This window comes from Heterodontus francisci, chromosome 28 (genome assembly GCF_036365525.1).
Source record: "Heterodontus francisci isolate sHetFra1 chromosome 28, sHetFra1.hap1, whole genome shotgun sequence".
Classification (NCBI taxonomy): Eukaryota; Metazoa; Chordata; class Chondrichthyes; order Heterodontiformes; family Heterodontidae; genus Heterodontus; species Heterodontus francisci.
In genome coordinates, this window is record NC_090398.1 from 14,177,661 (window position 1) to 14,195,269 (window position 17,609).

General features: G+C 46.3%; 1 protein-coding gene across 1 annotated transcript; it reads right to left on the reverse strand.

The window, feature by feature from the left end:
• Positions 1 to 788: 788 nt before the first annotated feature.
• Positions 789 to 5,401, reverse strand: LOC137385224 (serine protease FAM111A-like). Its single transcript, XM_068060210.1, has 2 exons — positions 5,375 to 5,401; positions 789 to 2,642 (listed from the first exon to the last, which is right to left on the reverse strand). Exons 1-2 carry the CDS (start codon positions 5,399 to 5,401, stop codon positions 789 to 791), a joined length of 1,881 nt encoding a protein of 626 aa, XP_067916311.1.
• Between the last annotated feature and the right edge of the window lie 12,208 nt (positions 5,402 to 17,609).

A 17,609-nucleotide genomic window follows, 5' to 3' on the forward strand; every position in this document is an offset into this window, starting at 1 on the left:
CAGATACACCCCCACCCCCCCCTCCCCACCTGAAACCCAATTGAACCACATATGAAGCCAATTAAGGGTCTTTTAATGCTTCTGCTGGCATTTTACCTCCGGCTGGGGGGCAGGGCCTGAGGCCACATGGGGAAATCACCAGGTAATCCCTGGCAGCCTCCCAGATGGCTCTGGTAGGGGCGGCGGTAAGGGGGCCTCCTTTTTTGGGCACTCTTTGGTCCATGGAGGGCCCTCCCACCAACCCCCACCCCCCCACAGAAGCAATGGCTGCCCCCATGGCAATGGTGCCCTCAGTGACACCCCCCAGTGAGACAAACAGCATCAAAGTGAATGTTTCTGTGAATTCACTGATTGCTTGGGGGTTGCATTTTGAGGTGATATCAACAGTCCACCCTCTGGAGGAGGGTAGATTCACTGACAGCAACTTCTGGATTTCCGTGTTATTCTGCGCATGTACGGACTCCAGAAATTGCTGTCAGTTGCAGTAGAATAATGACAGCCATTGCTGACAGTTTGACTGTCATTACCATTTCAAAAATCTGGCCCATAATACCTTGGGGTGTTTTACCATGTTAAAGGTGCTATACAAATGCAGGATGTTGCTGTTGATGTCTCCAGGAATGGTATCACAGAGGTAATTCTAAGTGTACAGTTCACGGGCATGGGGGTAGATGGTTTTCAGTTGAACACTGTTATAAGTTATTCTCAATCTTACACCGTTTCACAATCTGTTTCTTGACGCCCAGTTTCCCACTCACTTTCTTCAATCTGTCTGCCATTGAACAATATCACTGCTCTGCCAGTCCATGTTTGGTTTCTTCTTTCAATTGTTGTACTTGGAACAGTTTTTCAGCAAATGCAGGATGTTTTTGGGCTAAATCATATCTGAAAGATAGAATTGTAGTTCCATATTCAAATAAAAACTGAGTCTTCCCAATGCCAGCACAATGCATGGCAACAACTTCACGGTCAGTGTTTAATACTGGGGAGCCAGAGGAACCATAGAAGAGACAAGTATCATATTTGAGATGCTGCTGTTTATGGTTTAAGAGCAGTATCTGTTGTGAAACCAAGTACACTGTGGTTAATATCTGTTCCAGTGAACAATCTGATTCCAAATGGCTTTTCATCTGTTCTTGAATACCCTTTTTGACCTGGGGGTCTTGTGTTGGAACTGGTAAAACAGCACAGTTGTCAATCTTCTTTATTTCTCCCTTTGGATGGCCAATTATGTAGACTGTTCCGTGTTGATGTGTCCCACTTTGGTTTTCAAGAAGACCTGGCAAAGGTTTCGACTCTCTCTGTGGGCACTCCTCGAGCTCTAAAACTGCATAATCGAGCTCTTTCGAGTAAACTTCAAACCACTCTTTCACTTTATAACTTGAACCCTGAAGTTTGCTACGTTCGTCGTCAAATGTGACTGTTACTACTTTGTGGAGAACCTTGGCTATAGATGCGTCACCTCCAGCCGCATTATCTTTACCCACTAACCCTTCGACCACATGGTAGCAGGTAAGGATATATGCATCTTTCAGTATGAAACAAGTTGCTGAACAGTTTTCAGGGGAACTGGTCACTATGTAGCCAACTGATAAACTCTTTGCATTAAGCATTGGAAAATCTTTGACTGGGATGGAGATGTCCACCTGTTTTTTGTATTCACTCTTCAGAAAATTCACAATTCCTGATTGCGACTTATCTTTCATTAGTATCTGAAAATCCGAAATGATTGTCTCGTTTCTGTTTCTCATATATGGGGGTAGATTTTGTATTCTCACCATTGAAATGCATTTGGAACCATTGCCTTTCTTTGAGGAACTTGAATGTACTTTCCTAACTGCTGTGCTGCTCTGGGCAGCTGCCACTTCACACTGACCAGTCATTACTTCTCGACTGGCAGCCTTAGTGACCTCTATTTGAAACACCTGCCCATTTAAACTATTCACAGTGTTGGTGAATTGAGTTTTAGTTTCAGGGTTACCAGTTGTTACAAGTTGACAGAAATCATTTATTTTGTCGTGGCAAAAGCGCCCATCAAGCATTAAAGCCTCTTGTATGGTTTCTCCTTTAAAGCCCAAGACACAAAGATTGGTCTTTCTGTTTGATATGCGAGGACAAGATATTATCTTTCGATTATCTCCTCCTTCTGTTTTACCATGTGGAAAGACATAAAATAAAATGGGATGTTTCTTCTGCATTCGCTCAGTAATTTTTTCTTCACCATAGATACGGTTTTCTTGACTTTTCACAAATAACAACTTGAAGTAGGTTCCCGCTGGCAGGAATTGGCAGGGAATCCAGTGATTGACAATTCCGTGAAGAGGCTCAATGCCACAAGGAACAACTTGACGGGATTTATTTTCTTGCTCCTTTCGTTTAAAGACTGCTGAAGACCGCAGAGCTTCAAGAAGGCTGTCACCCGGCTTCCCAAAGAATGTATATTTGGTCTGGTTCATTTCCTTCTCAAAGCTGAATGTGAATTGGAGGTTCTCATCTTCTCCATTCTTGTATTGTCCACCTGTAGCCGATTGTTCACTCTCCTGTGACTTGACTTGTTGTTCTGGCCCATTCTCACTTTCCACCACTTCAGCTTTCTCAATTTTCACCCTTATTGGATCAGTAACATTTTCTGCTTTACCAAACTGCATAAAAAAAAAGAGTTGCACATTTAACATTCAGTTTATCTGCTGCTGAAACCCTCATCAATGCCCTTGTTAACTCTAGTCTTGCCTATTCCAATGCTCTCCTGCTGGCCTTCCATCTTCCGCTCTGTATAAACTCTGCCGGAATCCTAACTTGCACTAAGACTTGTTCATCCATCAACCCCTGTGCTCACTCTCACCTACATTAGCAACACCTCAGCTTTAAAATTCTCATCCTCGCCTCCCGCTCCCTACCTCTGGAACCTACTCCATTTCAGCTGTGTGAAGGGAAGTGATCTACAACACACAGCAGATCTCATCTCAGAACCCTGCAAAAGATACAACAAAGAGCCAATGGAATGGTACCAGGCATGATAGGCTATAATTACAGAGGAAATATGAAGTCTGAGGATTATCACAAGAAGTTGAAGATTTTCCCCCCCATGCAGAACCAGTGCAGAATGAAATGCTTTCGTACAAGTGGCTCTACTAAGGCAGAGGCTATGACAATTTTCAAAGAAAACTGAACAAATAGTATATATATATATATATATATATACTCAGATACTGAAGCAGTCTGTGTCCAGATACAGCAAGACTGAGACAACACCCAGGCTTGGGCTGATAAGTGGCAAGTAACATTCGCGCCACGCAAGTGCCAGGCAATGATCAGCTCCAACAAGAGAGAATCTAACCACTTTCCCTTGATGTTCAATAGCTAAACCTGTCATAATCTTGTACAGTTCTATTAAATCTCCCCTCAATCTTCTTTGCTCCAAGGACAACAACCCCATCTTCTCCAACCTAACCTTGTAGCTAAAATCCCTGATCCCTGGAACCACTCTGGTAAATCTCCTCCACACCCTGTCAAGGACCCTCACATCCTTCCTGAAGTGTGGTGACCAGAACTGGACACAATACTCCAGTTGCGATCTAACCAGAGCTTTATAAAGATTCAGCATAGCCTCTGTACTTTTGTACTCAATGCCTCTATTTATGAAGCCCAAGATCCCAGATGTTTCACTAACTATTCTCTCAATATATCCTGCCACGTTGTTGGATCTGTGCATATGGACCCCAAGGTCCCGCTGTCCCTGGACACTCTTTAGAACTGTGCCATTAACGTACGAGCATTCAAAATTAGGAACAGGAGTAGGCTACTCGGCCCCTCGAGCCTGCACCGCCATGCAATAAGATCATGGCTGCTCTGATTGAAACCTCAACTCCACATTCCTGCCTCCCCTAATAACCTTCTACCCCCTTGCTTATCAAGAATCTATCTACATCTGCCTTAAAAATATTCAAAGACTCTGCTTCCACTGCCTTTTGAAGAAGAGAATTCCAAAGACTCACCACCTGCTCTTGTAGCCATGGTATTTATTTGGCTACTCCAGTTCAGTTTCTCATCGATGTTAGCCCCTTGGATGTTGATAGTGGGGGATTCAGCGATGGTAATGCCATGGAATGTCAAGAGGAGATGGTTAGATTCTCTCTTGTTGGAGATGGTCATTGCCTGGCACTTGTGTGGCGCAAATGCTACTTGCTACTTATCAGCCCAAGCCTGGATATTATCCAGGTCTTGCTGCATTTCTACATGGACTGCTTCAGTATTTGAGGAGTCACGAATGTTGCTGAACATTGTGCAATCATCAGCGAACATCCCCACTTCTGACCATATGATTGAAGGAAGGTCATTGATGAAACAGCTGAAGTTGGTTGGGCCTAGGACACTACCCTGAGGAACTCCTGCAGTGATGTCCTGGAGCTCAGATGATTGACCTCCAACAACCACAGCCTACTTCCTTTGCGCTAGGTATGACTCCAACCAGCAGTGAGTTTTCCCCCTAATTCCCATTGACTCCAGTTTTGCGAGGGCTCCTTGATGCCATACTCGGTCAAATGCTGCCTTGATGTCAAGGGCGGTCACTCTCACCTCATATATGGTGAACAGTTAGGAGGAGAGTAACAGAACTCAGGAGGACATAGACTGGTGAAATGGGCAAACACACCGCAGATGCAATTTAACACCGGGAATTGTGAAGTGATTCATTTTGCTCGGAAGAATGCGGAAAGGGAATATAAGTTGAATGGTGCAATTTTAAAAGGGGTGCAGGAACAGAAAGACTTCGGGGTCGATTAACGCAAATCATATGTTCTATTTACCCAAGTCTTTGAAGGTGGCAGGGCAAGTTGGGAAGGTTGTTAAAATTGCATATGTGATCGTGGACTTTATTAATAAAGGAATAGAGTACAAAGACAAAGAAGGTATGCCAAATGTTAAAAAAAACACCAGTTAGTCCTGTGCATTGTGACCAACTCTCAGCACCATACTATCAGAAGGATTCACAAGAACACAAGAAATAGGAGCAGCAGTAGACCATATGGCCCATCGAGCCTGCTCCGCCATTCAATCTCTCAGATTCTACCCTGTCAAGCCCTTTCAGAATCTTGTATGTCTCAATTAGATCACCTCTCATTCTTCTAAACTCCAGAGAATATAGACCCAATTTACTCAGCCTCTCACCATAGGACAATACCCTCATCCCAGGGATCAATTTAGTAAATCTTCACTGCACTGCCTCCAGTGCAAGTATATTCTTTCTTAAATGTGGAGACCAAAACTCAACACAGTATTCCAGGTGCAGTCTCACCAAAGCCCTGTACAATTTTAGTAAGACTTCTTTATTCCTGTACTCCAATCCCCTCGCAATCAAGGCCAACATGCCATTTACCATCCCAATAGCCTGCTGCACCTGCATGTTAACTTTGTGCGTTCCTTGTACGAGTATCCCCAAGTCTCACTGAACATCATCACTTAGCAGTTTCACACCTTTTAAAAAATATCCTGTTCTTCTATTTTTACAACCAAATGCTATAGATGAGGGAATTAAATGTAATATATCCAAGTTTGCAGAGGACACAAAGCTGGGTGGGTGTGTGAGCTGTGAGGAGGATGCAGAGAAGCTCCAGTGTGATTTGGACAGGTTGAGTGAGAGGGCAAATACATGGCAGATGCAGTATAATGTGGATAAATGTGAGGTTATTCACTTTGGTGGCAAAAACAGAAAGGCAGATAATTATCTGAACGGCGATAGAGTGGGAAAGGGGGAGGTGCAGCGAGACCTGGGTGTCCTTGTGCACCAGTCGCTGAAAGTAAGCATGCAGGTGCAGCAGGCAGTTAAGAAGGCAAATGGTATGTTGGCCTTCATAGCGAGAGGATTCGAATACAGGAGCAGGGATGTCTTGCTGCAATTATACAAGGCCTTGGTCAGAGCACATCTGGAGTATTGTGTGCAGTTTTGGTCTCCTTATCTGAGGAAGGATGTTCTTGCTAGGGAGGAAGTGCAGCGAAGGTTCACCAGACTGATTCCTGGGATGGCAGGACTGACGTATGAAGAGAGATTGGGTCGATTAGGCTTTTATTCGCTTGAGTTTAGAAGAATGAGAGGGGATTTCATAGAAACCTACAAAATTCTAACAGGACTGGACAGACTAGATGCAGGAAGGATGTTCCCAATGGCGGGGGAGTCCAGGACCAGGGGTCACAGTATAAGGATAATGGGTAAGCCATTTAGGACTGAGATGAGGAGAGATTTCTTCACCCAGAGAGTGGTGAACCTGTGGAATTCTCTACCACAGAAAGCAGTTGAGGCCAAATCATTAAATATATTCAAGAAAGAGTTAAATATAGTCGTTAGGGCTAATGGGATCAAGGGATACTGGGAGAAAGCGGGAACAGGTGCTTGAGTTTGGATGATCAGCCATGGTCATATTGAATGGTGGAGCAGGTTCAAAGGGCCGAATGGCCTACTCCTGCTCCTATGTTTCTATGTTTCTGCGAAGCTTATTGTTTCTCTCCAAGCCCATTACACATCTGGGGCTGGACTTTATGCTGGCGGCAGGTGAAATAAATGGTGTCCCGCATGTTCGTGCCACGTGCCGCCATGTTGCCACGATCTGCCTTGCACTGGCCTACAATAATATGCTGGTTTATCGGCCCCCAGACGCGTGGAGGGGGCGGGATCTCCGACACCGTCAATGGCGTCAGCTGACTGTGCGCTGGCGGCTAATTTAAATGCATAAAGTTATACCCCCCCTCAAAATGTACTGATTAAAAATCTGCCACCCTTTTCCCACCGCCCCCCCATAACAATAAAATTCATTATTTGCTCTCTCCCCTCCCCAAAAAATTTAAATTCCACACATGACATTCCAACCCCGCCCCCAAAACGGAACAAAGTGCACAAGTCACCCCTTTTCACCATCTCCCACCCTAATGATGTAAATTTGATGCCATTTCACCCCCTCCCATACTACAAACCTTACGCCGTGGGCAGCCGTTTGCAAGATGCCACCAGTGAGCCTTTATCGCAAGAGGATTTGAGGACAGGAGCAAAGAAGTCTTGAGTCATTTGTATAGAGCCTCGGAGAGTCCGCACCTGGAATATTGGGTGCTGTTCTGGTCTCCTTGCCTGAGGAAGGATGTTACTGCGATAGAGTACATCATAGGTTCACCAAACTAATTCCTGGGATGGTGGGATTGTCCAATGCGGACAGACTGAGGAGACTGGGCTGACATTCTCTGGAGTTCAGAAGAATGAGAGGAGATCTCACAGAAACTTACAAAATTCTTAAAGGGATAGACAGGGTAGATGCAGAAAGGATGTTTCCCCCGGCTGTGAGGTCTAGAACCAGGGGACACAATCTCAGAATAAAGGGCAAGCCATTGAGGACAGCGATGAGGAGGACATTTTTCACTCAGAGGGTGGTGAATGTCTGCTCCAGAGGATGGTGGAGGGAATTGCTGGAGACGGCGGCACATTGACTGCCACTGCCATTTTCTGTGTCCGTACATGGCAGCATGTAACAATTCACCCCATGTCTTGTCCCAGCCATAGAGGGCACTGTCAACCATTAACAAGTCGGTGGGGTATCTGGGGAGAGCGAAGGCAGCTGGGGACATCTGGTAATGAACCTTTGCAAGAACTGGAAAAGCAAAAATTGGAAAAGCAAATGTTGGATCAAACAAAGAGGGGAGGTGGAGGAATTAACAGGTGGACCTGTGGCAAAGATTCAACGAACTGCTGCTACAACAGCCACATCTCACATTGTAATGTAGTAAGACCCCTTGTGCAGGAGCGATTGTCAAACAAAATTTGACATCAAGTCATATAAGGAGATTTAAAACCCTCGACCAAACCCATCTGGTTCACTCATGTCCTTTAGGGAAGGAAATCTGCTGTCTTTGCCTGGTCTGGCCGACATGTGACTCCAGACCCACAGCAATGTAGTTGACTCTTACACGCCCTCTGAATTGGCCATCAAGCCACTCAGTTGTATCTAACCGCTAAGAAGTCAATAAACAAGAATGAAACCGGACGGACCACCCAACATCGAAATGGGCACCGGAAAGGACAACAGCAAACCCAGCCCTGTCGACCCTGCAAAGTCCTCCATACGAGCAACTGGGGGCTTGTGCCAAAGTTGGGAGAGCTGTCCCACAGACTAGTCAAGCAACAGCCTGACATAGTCAAACTCACGGAATCAGACCTGACAAGTAATGTCCCAGACATTGCCATCACCATCCCCGGGTATGTCCTGTCCCACCGGCAGGGCAGACCCAGCAGAGGTGTCGGGAGGGAGTTGCCCTTGGAATCCTCAACATCAACTCCGGACCCCATGAAGTCTCATGGCATCAGATCAAACACGGACAAGGAAACCTCTTACTGATTACCACCTACCGCCCTCCCTCAGCTGATGAGTCAGTACTACTCCATGTTGAACAGCACTTGGAGGAAGCACTGAGGGTGGCAAGCGCACAGAATTAACTCTGGGTGGGGGACTTCAATGTCCATCACCAAGAGTGGCTCGGTATCACCACTACTGACCGAGCTGGCCGAGTCCTAAAGGACATAGCTGCTAGACTGGGTCTGCGGCAGGTGGTGAATGAAGCAACAAGAAGGGAAAACATACTTGACCTTGTCCTCACCAATCTGTCTGTCGCAGATGCATCTGTCCATGACAGTATTGGTCAGAGTGACCACTGCTCAGTCCTTGTGGAGACGAAGTCCCGCCTTCACATTGAGGATACCGTCCATCATGTTGTGTGGCACTATCACCGTGCTAAATGGGATAGATTTCGAACAGATCTAGCAATGCAAATCTGGGCATCCATCAGGCACTGTGGGCCATCAGCAGCTGCAGAATTGTACTCAACCACAATCTGTAACCTCATGGCCCGGCATATCCCTCACTCTACCATTACCATCAAGCCAGGAGACCATCCCTGGTTCAATGAAGAGTGCAGGAGGGCATGCCAGGAGCAGCACCAGGCATACCTCAAAATGAGGTGTCAACCTGGTGAAGCTACAACACAGGATTATCTGTGTGTCAAACTATGTAAGCAGCATGCGATAGACAGAGCTAAGCGATCCCATAACCAACGGATCAGATCTAAGCTCTGCAGTCCTGCCACATGCAGCCATGAATGGTAGTCGACAATTAAACAACTAATTGGAGGAGGTGGCTCCACAAATATCCCCATCCTCAATGACGGGGAAGCCGAGCACATCGGTGCGAAAGATAAGGCAGAAGCATTTGCAACAATCTTTAGCCAGAAGTGCCAAGTTGATGATCCAAGTTGGCCTCCTCCTGAAGTCCCCAGCATCGCAGATGCCAGACTTCAGCCAATTCGATTCACTCTGCGTGATATCAGGAAACAACTGAAGACACTGGATACTGCAAAGGCTATGGGCCCTGACAATATTCTGGCAATAGTACTGAAGACCTGTGCTCCAGAACTTGCTGCACCCCTAGCCAAGCTGTTCCAGTACAGCTACAACACTGGCATCTACCCTGCAATGTGGAAAATTGCCCTAGTGTGTCTTGTACACAAAAAGGACAAATCCAACCTGACCAATTACCACCCCATCAGCCTACTTTCAATCATCAGTAAAGTGATGGAAGGTGTCATCAAAAGTGCTATCAAGCGGCACTTGCTTAGCAATAACCTTCTCAGTGGAGATCAGTTTGGGTTCCACCAGGGCCACTCAGCTCCTGACCTCATTACAGACTTGGTTCAAACATGGAAAAAAGAGCTGAACTCAAGATGTGAGGTGAGAGTGACTGCCCTTGACATGAAAACAGCATTTGACCGAGTATGGCATCAAGGAGCCCTCGCAAAACTGAGGTCAATGGGAATCAGGGGGAAAACTGTCCGCTGGTTGGAGTCATACCTAGCACAAAGGAAGATGGTTGTGATTGTTGGAGGTCAATCATCTGAGCTCCGGGACATCACTGCAGGAGTTCCTCAGGGTAGTGTCCTAGGCCCAACCATCTTCAGCTGCTTCATCAATGACCTTCCTTCAATCAAGAGGTCAGAAGTGGGGATGTTCACTGATGATTGCACAATGTTCAGCACCATTTGCAACTCCTCAGATACTGAAGCAGTCTGTGTGGAAATGCAGCAAGACTTGGACAATATCCAGGCTTGGGCTGATAAGTGGCAAGTAACATTCGCGCCTCACAAGTGCCAGGCAATGACCATCCCCAACAAGAGAGAATCTAACCATCTCCCCTTGACATTCAATGGCATTACCATGGCTGCATCCCCCACTATCAACATCCTGGGGTTACCATTGACCAGAAACTGAACTGGACCAGCCACATAAATGCCGTGGCTACAAGAACAGGTCAGAGGCTAGAAATACTGCAGCAAGTACCTCACCTCCTGACTCCCCAAAGCCTGTCCACCATCTACAAGACACAAGTCAGGAGTGTGATGGAATACTCTCCATTCCCTGGATGGATGCAGTTCCAACAACACTCAAAAAGCTCGACACCATCCGGGACAAAGCAGCCCACTTGATTGGCACCCCATCTACAAACATTCACTCCCTCCACCACCGACGTACAGTGGCAGCAGTGTGTACCATCTACAAGATGCACTGCAGCAACGCACCAAGACTCCTCAGACAGCACCTTCCAAGCCCACGATCTCTACAAACTAGAAGGACAAGGGCAGCAAATGCACGGGAACACCACCACCTGCAAGTACCCCACCAAATCACACACCATCCTGACTTGGAACTATATCCCTATTCCTTCACTGTCGCTGGGTCAAAATCCTGGAACTCCCTTCCTGACAGCACTATTGGTGTACCTACCCCACATGGACTGCAGCAGTTCAAGAAGGCAGCTCACCACCACCTTCTCGAGGGCAAATAGGGATGGGTAATGAATGCTGGCCGAGCCAGAAACACCCACATCCCATGAATGAATGAAAAAAACTTGGTCAAAGAGGTATTTTCGAAGGAGCGTCTGAAAGGAAGAGAAATGGAGCGAGGGAGAGGCGGATAGATTTAGGGAATGAATTCCACAGTTTAGGGCCCAGGCAGCTGACGGCACGGCCGCCAATGGTGGAGAGATTAAAATCAGGGGATGAGCAAGAGGCCTGAATTGGAGGAGCGCAGAGATCTCGGAGGGTTGTGGGGGTTGAAGAACGTTACAGAGATAGGGAGGGGGCGAGGCCCACTGAGAGATTGGAACACAAGGATAAGGATATTTAAATCGAGGCATTATTGGACCAGGAGCCAGTGTCGGGTCATCGAGCACAGTGGTTGATGGGTGAACGGGGCTTGGTGTGAGTTAGGACACAGGCAGCAGTGTTTTGTATGACGTTTAGAGAGGGTGGAAGATGGGAGGTCGGGCAGGAGGGCGTTGGAATGGTTGTTTCTGGAGGTAACAAATGTGTGGATGTCTCCAAACCAACAGAGATCCCACTTGAAAAGGAATTTATTGGTTGTTTGCTGTTCAGACACTGAGGACATGATAGGAAGTGACATGGATGGTGCTCCCTTGTTGTATCTCTTGTCCAGGGTTATATTCCACTCGCAGTGTGTGTCTGCCACTGGGTGGCCTCAGCAAGTTAAACAAAACTGTTGGAAGAAGGAGTTCCCACTGTTGTAACATCGGAAAAGTGGCAGCCAAGTTTTACACAGCAAGCTCCCACAATGACCAGGTCTGTTTTTCCAGTGTATTTTGATTTGACAAAAATGGGCCCCCGGGCCACTGGGAAGGGCTATCACCAACTAGCCCCTCTTCCCCACTCTTCTTCCAATAATGAGTACGGGATCTTTAACATCCACCTGAAGACAGACAGTGACGCGGTCCAAACTCTCATCCGAAAGGCAGCACCTCTGACAGTGCAGCATTCAGTCAGTACCGTCCTGCCAATGTGAGCCTAGATTATGTGCTGAGGTCGCTGGAGTTGATCTTTGACCCATCGCCTTCTGAGTCAGAGGAGAGAAAGAGTGCTACCACCAAGCCCCGACTGATGACGGTAGTGCTGGAGGAGGTTACAGGGATAGGGAAAGGGAGGGGCGGGAAGGGCGGTACAGTGGGTGGCGAGGCCATGAAGGGATTTGAAAACAGGGGGGAGAATTTGAAAATGGAGGCGTCACCAGACAGGGAGCTAATCTCGGTCAGCGAGCACAGGTCCCAGTTAGGCTAAGGGGCTGGCAGGGTTTCGAAGGAGCTGAAGTTTACAGAGGTGGGACTCCAGCAGGAGACTGTTGGAATTGTCGAGCCTGGAGGTAACAAAAGGCACAGAGGAGGGTTTCAGCAGTCAACGGGCTTGATCAACAAGGTGAATGTAGGCAGTCTTGGTGAAGGGGAGGATATGGGGTCTGAAGCTCAGTCATATTGAACGCTAAGGTTGTGGAACAGTGATACATTTACCTGGGAGAAAGACCTTGGATTCCTTGTAACCTCTATCACCTGTTCTGTAAAATATGTGTGTGGCTGTGAAGATAGGCATGCTGCTTTTTGAGAGAAACAATTGTCAACAATCAGCTGATGTCTAACAAACCTGTGCAGCTGCATTTTTCTGTGGTTGGTGAAGGGCTGGGTGAGATGCAAATAGAACGAGTATTGTCTTCATTGTCAGCAGGCACGTGTCCCATAGACCTCAGTCCCATTCCACCACATGATGCACTGCGTATGCACTGGCGTGATGCTCAGTGACCAATCACGGTGGGGGTAAGCTAATATATAGCATGGGTTTGTTTCCTCCGCAGTCTCATTCACCGTCAAAGGAATTCTGAGACCAGAGGCTTTTTCCGATCTGCAAGTTGCGAAATATTCTGTCGGGCAAGTTAACGTTATTCTGACTTGCTGGGTAGACCCAGGGTAGTGCCTCGGCAATGACAGTGTTAAAATATTCTCTTGCTCCGGAGAAACATGCATTTTTTAGTGCTAGAATTCGGGGCGAAGAGCACGACTTTGGTAGTGTAATCGTTGATCTCCTCTCTTCTCCTCCCAACCTCTCCCCACCCCCGTCATCCTCTACAGCAAGGGGGAGGTGGTGGTGTAGTGGTAATGTCACTGGACTAGCAATACAGAGACCAAACTCATGCCCTTGGGACATGGGTTTGAACCCCCACAACAACCAATGGTGAAATTTGAGTTCAATTAATAAATCGGGAATTAAAAACTAGTCTAATAGTGACCATGAAACCATTATATTATTGTAAAAACCCATCTGGTTCACTCATGCCCTTTCGGAAAGGAAATCTGCCGTACTTACCTGGTCTGGCCTACATGTGACTCCAGACCCACAGCAATGTGGTTGACCTGGAAGGTCACTCAGTTCAAGGGCAATTAGGGATGGGCAATCAATGCTGGTCTAGCCAGCGACACCCACATCCCACAAACAAATGCGAAAAAGTACACCTACATCTCTGTGGCTTTCCTTTATTGACAAACCCAGGTGGGCAGTCAAGGTGTTTACGGCAGGAGACAACCCAGGATTAAAACAAAAGAGGCCGACATAATTGAAAAAGTAACCAATGGGAGGGGCAATAGATAAAGAGAGCTGATAAAAAACAGGTTTGACAAATATCTCAGGAGATTAGTATGGTGGGGGTTACCATTGATCAGAAACTTAACTGGACCAGCCATATAAGTACTGTGGCTAAAAGAGCAGGTCAGAAGCTGGGAATTCGGTGATGAGTAACTCACCTCCTGTCTCCTCAATGCACATCCGCCATCTACAAGGCACACTTCAGGAAGCATGTCCAGGTCTTGGAGAGGGAGCAGAGGAGATTGGCCAGAATGGTCCCAGGGATGAGGGAGTTCAGTTAATGTGGAGAGACTGGAGAAGCTCTCCTTAGAGCAGAGAAGGTTAAGGGGAGATTTAATCGAGGCGTTCAAAATCATGAGGGGTTTTGATAGATTAAATAAGGAGGAACTGTTTCTGGTGGTAGAAGGGTCAGTACCCAGGGGGACACTGATTTAAGATCCAGAGGTGATGTGAGGAAACTGTTTTGTATACAATGAGTTCTTGCGATGTGGAATTCACTGCCTGAAAGGGCAGTGGACGCAGATTCCACAGTAACTTTCGGAAGAGAAGCTGATAAACACATGCCAGGGAAAAAAAAAAATTTCAGCGCCAGGGGGAATGAACAGGAGAGTGGGGTTAATTGGATAGAATGTTTCAAAGAGCTAGCACAGGCACGATGGGCCGAATGGTTTTTATCAGGTTGTTAAGGTGTTGTAAGTTAAAGCTATTTGGACTTGCTGGGTCTGCTGAGGACAGGCAATGACGCTGTTAAAATATTGCTCTTCCTTCTTTGTGCTAGAATTCGGGGCAAAAAGCACGGCTTCCGTAGTTTAATTGTTGATCTCCTCCCTTCCCCTCCTCCCCCTCAACCCCACAGTACTCGTACATCTCCGAGGCTTTTGGTTATTGATAAGACCTGGTGGAGGGCCAAGGTGTATACGGCAGGAGACAACCCAGGGTGAAAATAAAAGAGGTTGAGGTAAGTGAGAAAGTAACCAATGGGAGGCGGGGAGGTGGGGGAGGGGGGAGGGGGGAGGCAAGCGGTTCAATACAGAGAGAGAGAGAGAGAGAGAGTTTGTAAAAAACATGTTTGACAACCATCTCAGCAGAACAGTACATCCTGTGGGACTTGGCAATGCTTACAGGAATCAGAGTAATTATGGGAGGCAGTGGTGCAGTGGTAATGTCACTGAACTCGTAATCCAGAGACCCAGACCACTAGTCTGGAGACAAGGGTTCAAATCCCACCACGGCAACTGGTGGGATTTAATTCAATTAATTTTTAAAAAATCTGAAATTGAAGGTCAGTCTCAATAACAGTGCCATGAAACTATCATTGAGTGTTGCAAATGCCTATCTGGTTCATTAATGTCCTTTCGGGAAGGAAATCTGCCCTCCTTACCTGGTCTGGCCTGCATGTGACTCCAGACCCACAGTAATGTGGTTGACTCTTAACTTCCCTCTGAAATGGCCTAGCAAGTGACTCAGTTGTCAAGGGCAATTGGGGATGGGCAACGAATGCTGTCCTTGCTATTCATGCCCACATGACATAAAAGAATTTAATAAAACCACAACAGGCAGGTCGGACTCCTTTAATATTGTGTCAGTGTTTTTAAAGTCTATTACAGTTAAAATTACCCCCAGGGAGAGAGGATTAGACAGATTGTCATGCAGGCCCCCACCTGTCAAGAATGAGGCCTATTAATTTTGCCACATGAACATTGACTTTAAACTGTTACTGGAGTGAAGAAAGAACAGGTTAACAAACCCACGATTGATCCCCTGTCTGGAAAGACATTTTTGCATGTTAGCAGACAGTGCGTGGAACAAAGGAGCTATCCCCTGCTCCAAAACAATCCACATCAGATGTGGTCAAACCAGTTTGTCATGTGGCCAACTTGGGGAATTTTAAATTGTAGAGACAGTGTTTGAACTGCCAGAAAGCTGAATGCTCCTGGACTGAAGCAGAACTTCCTCTCCTGTCTGCCTGCTTCCATCTCTTTCTCATGGAACTCCAAAGCCCACTGAAGACACATGGACCCCAAGAGAGAAAAGTCTCTTACCGCGGACAAATTGACGAAGAATACTGGGTCCCAAGGAAAAGCAAGTTCTCCCTACAATCAAGGACACGACAGTGAGCTCAAAGCACAGTAACGAAAAACCTCCTCAGATATTGCCTCAAACTTTTCACTTATTTTTCTTCTGCTCTTTTCTGTCCCTATTTTCATGTGTGAATCGCATGTGCATGCTAGCATGGGCGTGTCGTGCATCCGTAGGCGTTAACCGAATTAGAGTTTAAGTTTAATAAAATTTCACATTTCTTCTTCAAACCTGCGAAAACTTGGTGTGCTGTTTCTTTGCTTTATAATTGGAAAGCAGTGAACAAGGATTCACCAAGGGGGAGCTGAAAACACGTGTTTAAAATTAAACCCTGTTCCAGTAAGACCAGGTGAAGGCTGAAAGTGAACCCCTACATCTCATTCTAACCTGGTCATAACAAGAGGCTTGTTTTGACATTTATCAATGACTTGGACTTGGGTAGAGAATAACAAACTATCGAATGGTACAGCCCAGAAAGAGGCCTGAAGGCATGATGGCTCTTTGAAAGAATCTATCCAATGAATCCCACTCCCCCCTGCTCTTTCCCCGTAGACCTCCAAATTTTTCCCTCTTCAAGTATTTCCCCAATTCTCCTTTTGAAAGTTCCTATTGAATCTGCTTCCACCGCCCTCTCAGGCTAAACACATTCCATATCACAACAACTCACTGTGTAAAAACATTTCTCCTCATCTCCCCCTCTGGTTCCTCTGCCGATTATCTTAAATCTGTGTTCCTCTGGTTACCGACCCTCCTGCCACTGGAAACAGTTCCTCCTTATTTACTCTATCGAAACCCTTCATGGTTTTGACCACCTCGATTAAATCTCAGTGTTTTGGAAAGAGGCGAATGGTCCACTTGATCAGGAGAAACTGTGTTCAGTGGCAGGAGGGTCACTAATCAGAGGATACAAATTAAGGGAACTGGAAATAAATCAATTTGACGCAGTGAGTTGTTTTGATCTGGAACGCGCTGCCTGAACGGGCAGTGGAAGCAGATTCAATAGGAACTTTCAAAATGGCTTAACTCACACTAAGTGCCATTGACCACCATCCCCCACTTTCCCCACCCCTCCGCTCTGTCTTAGTAACCTCTTCCAGACCCTACAATGGTTCAAGATCTTGGAAATCCCCCAATCTTAGCCTTTAGTTTACATTCCCAGTTTAATTGCTCCACCATCAGCGGCTATGCCATCAGCTGTCTCCACCCCTAAGCTCGGGAATTCCCTGTACTGAATCTGCACCCACCAGTTTTTCAGGCAGTGTATTCCAGATCTCAAGAGTTCATGAGTAAACCAAATTTCTCCTCCTCTCCCCCTTTGATTCTTTTCCCAATTACCTGAAATCTCTGTCCTCCGTTTACTGACCTTTCTGTCAGCAGAAGTCGATATAGTCTATCAAAACCCCTCTTCATTTTGAGCCCCTCTATTAACTCTCTCCTGGACTGTCTCTGCTCTAAGGAGAACAATCCCAGCTTTTCCAGTCTCTCCACGTTAAGTGAAGTCCCTCATCCCCGGTATTATTCTGATAAATCTCCACAATAAATGCAACTGGATTTCTCTTGGTGTTACCAGAATGATCACGGAAGTAAGGAGACCGGAAATGGCAGGTATCCACCAGTGATACATTTGCTGTTTGTTTCTAAAGTAACTAATATGTTCTCAACTAGGCTTTTCTTTTTTAGACAATAAGGAAGGGAAGGTTATCTCCCTGTTTACAAACTCACTCTGGAATGTCCATGTGTTCAGTCAAACCCAGAGCAGTAGTGAGTTAAAGAACCACTGATAAAAATGTTCTCGGGTACTTTTCAGTCTCACTTCATGGAGGCTTCAGCCAGTGACGAGCCAACAGGCTTGACGTTAAGATAAGGTTTTCACAATGTACCTTCGTGAAGAGTATGGAACGTTTTTATGAAGTTGTGCTCTGCTTCTGTGTCAAGATCTATTTACACTGATTGTTTCTTTCATGAGAATGTCCACATGTTTCTTTTTTAAAGAGATTGGATTACTCAACATAAGAGAAGAATGTCTA